Raw genomic sequence first — 5,486 nt, 5'->3', positions numbered from 1 at the left:
GTATAGAAAATTGGAAGAAGAGAAGAACATATGTTGACCAATTAATAATTAATTGCTTGCACATGGATGGCTATAAAACTAGTATTTGTGCAGCTACTTAGACTCGGTTGCAGAAAACTATTCCAATACTCTCTTTTTGATGCAGCATTTGACCGAGGGCTTTACAAACAATGTGCTGCAGTTGATCAAAACTAGGCAAAACAGCTAGCTAGTTGCCCAAGTTCTGAATTAGTATAGTTTAATCCAAACAAAAATGGAAGATATTGGAGCCCTATCTTTTTGGGGCTTGGATGATCAAAGAGTAAAAAATGCATGATTTCAATGGGGCTATCCTATAGTAAATGTTAAATCCCATAAATTGCTTTCAACTCAATCTGAATGACTGAGCAAACAAAAAGCCCTATCTGAACCATTTTTCACATAACATGCAATGTAAGGAATTTGCTACCATTGTTCCAACTTCCAACTTTGTACATAGGCCTACTTGGTTGGACCTTTATACACACAACCTTTTTGCTAAATCAAGGGTTTAAACCGAACAACTTGTTTATTGTGATTCATGTCCATGGAGGCATCAATGTAATGTATAATAGGTCATTTCCACAATGTTAAACTAAGAGATGTTTTCACATTATGACATGAAAATATTTAGCTCCTAACAAGAGAATGTGGGGCGAAACAGATACAGGGGGAATTGTTGTGTGACACCTAGAAGTACAGTAAAGAAGTGACAAATAGCCTATACAACTGAACCAAAGGAGAACTGGAAAATATACACCCCTTTCACACGCAGTCCAAGAACTCTTTGCTTTCATCATCTTCTTCAGAACTTTCATCTGTCTCAGCTAGGCTATCAAAGAAAGCATCAAGGTACCAAGGACACTTTTCATTCCAATCCCCCTTCTTGGCATGAGCTCGCCACATCTGGTCTGCTATCATATCTGAGGATAACCCCCATGCTTGCATCTCTTCATCACTATGATTGACTGCCAAGCTATATTCTCCACCAATGCCTAATTGCATAACTCGAAACTCGCAGTTGCCAAGATTGTTTAGATACTCAAATTGTTCTACAGTCCACTTGAACCACTTCATGAGAAAGACGCGAATAGCTAGTCCATGAGATACAATTACGAGATTTAGGTCATCAGCTGCGTTTTGTTGAAGTCTGTTCATGTCTATATCCCTCCATAAAGATTCAAGGAAACCTGTAAGTTAATCAGTCACTTATTAGTAAAAATATGCACTCAATATTTGTTAGCAACTAGTATTAACAAACAATTTTTCACAAAGACTTCATCTTTATCTAGATTCAGTAAATATCCAAATTTTAAAACTACAATTTTTTGTTAGGCAAGTAAAATTATGCCCTCTAAGCGGTCACCAAGTAAAACAATACATTCAGCTCTTCATCCATCAGCTTATGATGACGAGCTCACGCCAGGAAAGGTGATTATGTAAGCTTGCCACCAAGTTGGGTTTTATGAAATAATTACTGTAGCACTTTTTATGATGTGATAAATGTGAGATAAAATGATAGTTGGGAAGGTAAAAAGATGATTAGAAAATGTGTTGGTGATTCAAGCAAATGTTCTTTTCCAAATAATGCCCAACCCAAACACAGATGTCCTTAGGCTGCCTGAAGCAATTCTACACATAATGGTTGCAAATCATAGTGAGAAAAGAAATGCAAAGATCTCTAGATAATACAAGTTATGTGTAGGAGAAACAAGAGCACAATGTTGGCTCAAATGTCATAAATTACTCTCGAGATACAATCCCAACTCATAGTCCCTTTCAGCCTTTACTCATTTAATATACAGGGAAAATCAGATTTTGGTTGCATTGGTTTTATGTCCACAGAAGAAGCAAATGCAATCCTACAAATTACATGAGAACACAACAGTTCAAGCTTGCCACAGAAGTAGGAGATACTTGGACATATGAAATTTGAAAAAAAAAATTACCCAAGTTTAACTGCCAAAACTGCTAAAGAGAAAGGCTAATATGAACTTCTGATCATTCCTAAGAAAAAGTCACAAAGAAAACACCCAAAAAAAATAGATAGCTTTTCTTTTAATTTGAGTTATAAAGAATAATCATGTAATAAGGAATAAACTCAAAAAAATGTGATTATGAATGGACAACCATCCAATGCAGAGAACTGATATAAAGATATGATAGATTTGACTTAATAAAAGAATTAGGATAAACTTGAATTTGAGATGCAACAAGTTTGTATCCAAAATGAAGCTAGCAAAAAAAAAAAAAAATTTTTTTTTTTTGACTGTCTAATATGTATTGCAAACCACAATGGACAAATTGACAATCTTATCTCTTTTGATCCAGTCACTTTTGTTATTTTTAGAACCAAGTAATTATATCCATAAATAATTGAGGCACACATCTGAATAAGAAATAACAGAACAGAAAGGACCAGGAGAGCCAATGGGATATATAACGTTATAAATCACACATCTCCACTGACCAACAGCCATACATTAGAGTTGACACAGAGAATATACTCATAAAAGCTAAACAAGAATCAGATTAGCAGGTGAAGCTTAAGAATGATCAAGAAAAGAGAGACAATTACCAGTTAAGGTGTCAGCAAAGATACTTTTGCAATCTAGACAGGTTAGTAGAAATTATCCTCACATAAAAAAAGTGCAGAATTGAATGTAAGTTTGTGTTCTAAAGAAAATGCATATGGGTTCGACAAGGCTGCAGATACAAAGAGCTTTTCACATACAGGACTTAGAACCAAACTCCAAAATGTGACAGTAGTGGCTGCAAGTACTGATCATGCATTCATATGCTACACTTTGATACTTGTTTCGTATTACAGCTACTGATCAGCATCTAACTTGTCATCACAATTTCCTGAGTTCATCAGCTATGCTAAGATTCACGATGAAGTGCTTTATTGCCCATTCTTTTAAATTAAGTTTCCAATTATGTCAATCAGAGTGCTTACATCTAGTCAATAAACAGCTAATTTAATAAAGTGATGCTGAGATCCTTGAAAAGGGCTGAGAAACAGAAGGAAGTCTAAACAATTAGCATCTATTACCTAGAGGACTTAATTGATGGGCTACTACTAGTTCAAATTTACAACATTTCTAGTTGGGGGTTTCACTTCGTAAAGTGTGGCGCCGATTCATCGCTCAACCACAGTTCAGGCAACAATCATCCAAGCCTTGTCTTTTTAGGTACCCCAATAGGTGTTTATGAAATGATCAACCGAATTCAACCAAATGAATCTAAACAAAGCTTATTATCTCCCACATTTACTTAATCCAGACCACTACATATATGTCTGCAAGTGCATTCCAGTTACTTAATCTGCACCACCAAATATATGTCTGCGAATGCATTCCATTGTCTAATTTCCTAAACCTTTTGGTCAAGAAATTATATCCAATACCTCAATAACCTAAATTTGAAACTTTGACACATCTAGTAGCAAGTTTAAAAGTGTATGCTCGGTTGCTGCTGAAAATTCTAGTGTCTTTTTCAAACGCTATTCCAGTGTCCCAATGTTATATTGCTACAATTCTAAATCATACTCAACCAAATAAAATATTGATTTTCCCAACCAGCACACACTCGCATGCATTATCATCCCACACATTATTTTATTTTATGTGTACAACTTAATGATTCAAGCTCTTTTTTATTCCAAAATAACTACTCTAGCTAACCTGGTCAGACAACCAATAATCTTAGTACTATATCCTATATCCTGTAAATAGTAGAATCCAAGCAAAGCAAAAGGCCAAAAAAGTTTATATTTCTGCAAACATCCAAAACAACAGCAATCCAAACAATTCAAGAAATTCTAAAAATCAATAGTTTAAACACTTCCAAATAAAAATAAAAACAACCTGTTACAAAAAATAAAAAACAAAGACTAATTCTTTTTTTTTTTGTTTAAATTCCACTTACTGGAAACCCTGTCATAGACATCGGCCGCCGATTCGCCTTCAGGAAACCGATAAAAGAACCTCCCAAACTTCTCTCTGGTCTCTTTAATAATCTTCATCCTCTCCGCCACCTGAAAATTCCCAAAATCTTGTTCCCTAATCCTGCACTCTTCCCGGACACCGATCACTCGACGCCTAGAAAATTCCCGGCCGATCTCCCGGAGCGTGGAGCGCGTGCGCTCATAAGGAGAGACATAGAAGTAAATTCTCCAATTCTGAGAAGAACCCTGATCGGAAACCACCTGCCTGATGCCTAATCCGGCTTGCCGAGCTTGGGAAATGCCAGTAGAAGTTAATGGGATTCTGTAATCCGGGGTGGCAACGTATGCCGAGTCATCTTTGTTCCCTTCGCTTTCGCCATGCCGGACCAAGATTATTCTCTTGGGTAGATTTCTATGGTGAGAATGAGAATGAGATTTCTGCTGATGATGCTGATGGACATGGTTACCAGTAGAATTACTGGTTATCATTTTGGGCAGGAAAAAGAAAATGAACCAAAAAATGAAAAAGAAAGAAAAGATCTTTGTTGGCAGAAGAACTAATACCACATGGGGTTTATATAAGTATGGAGGTGAGGGGGATTTGGTGGGATTTGAATGGGATTTTTTGGGTTTTTTTTTTTTGGCTTTTTTATTTGGTTATTTTGGGAGTGTTTGATGGGGACAAACTGGACCAAGGGAGGAGTTTTGATTTGTGAAAGGAATCAAACTGGACAGTGGGAAGACAGGATGAAACTTGAAGAAGTATAATTACAGCAGGATTTAAAGGGGGTTTTCAGTTTGACCAAGAATTTACCTTTCAATGGCGGTGATGGCGATCCATGACTGACTCTGACTGACTCCATGAAAGGGGACGGGAGGTTGTTAACTTAATGCTAACAATCTTTTTGGGGGTTTCATGGATATTATTGTTAAAGTTGATGTACAAATTTAAGCTGTACGATACTTTTTTGGCCAATCAAGACCGTTAATAGTTCAAAACCGTTGCTATTGTGACGGTTGTGCCCCAACTTCATCTGCTTTTTTTTTTTAAAAAAAAAAAGCAAATTGGGGAAACCATCTTGCACAATTTGATTGACAAATTATTGTTGTAATGATAGGTTATACATGTATTAGAAATTACAGATCTATAATTTAACAAATACAATAGATCACTTGGTGTTAGGGCATTTGCTTTTTGGAATTTTTCTTGAAAATGAATGATATTTTTTTATAAAGTAATTTATCTAGAATTTTAAAGCTTATCATGGAGATATATAAGTATAGAATTCAATTTAGATAAAAGCGCAAACACTTATCAACGGCAATCGTTCTGAACTGTTTATATTAATAATAAACGAATTAAAAGATAAAATCCAAACAACACTACGCCATTTTGATATAATAAAAGTTAAGCCTACATGAACAGTAATTGAATATAATATTTATTTATATCACAAATTATACTACTACTATTTACCATGGATTGTATCTTATTCAAATGATCTTTGGATAGCACAAA

General features: G+C 35.4%; 1 protein-coding gene across 1 annotated transcript; it reads right to left on the bottom strand.

Moving 5' to 3' along the window:
- Positions 1-528: 528 nt before the first annotated feature.
- LOC113761854 (phosphoglycerate mutase-like protein AT74H) lies at positions 529-4,824 on the bottom strand. The gene is made up of 2 exons (XM_027305010.1): positions 3,949-4,824; positions 529-1,208 (listed from the first exon to the last, which is right to left on the bottom strand). The coding sequence occupies exons 1-2, from the start codon at positions 4,454-4,456 to the stop codon at positions 784-786; spliced, it is 933 nt and encodes a 310-aa protein (XP_027160811.1). The 5' UTR covers positions 4,457-4,824; the 3' UTR covers positions 529-783.
- Positions 4,825-5,486: the final 662 nt, after the last annotated feature.

Source organism: Coffea eugenioides, chromosome 2 (genome assembly GCF_003713205.1).
Source record: "Coffea eugenioides isolate CCC68of chromosome 2, Ceug_1.0, whole genome shotgun sequence".
NCBI classification, from domain to species: Eukaryota; Viridiplantae; Streptophyta; class Magnoliopsida; order Gentianales; family Rubiaceae; genus Coffea; species Coffea eugenioides.
The sequence above is the reverse complement of the archived record's forward strand: the minus strand, read 5'-3'. Positions and strand labels throughout refer to the sequence as shown.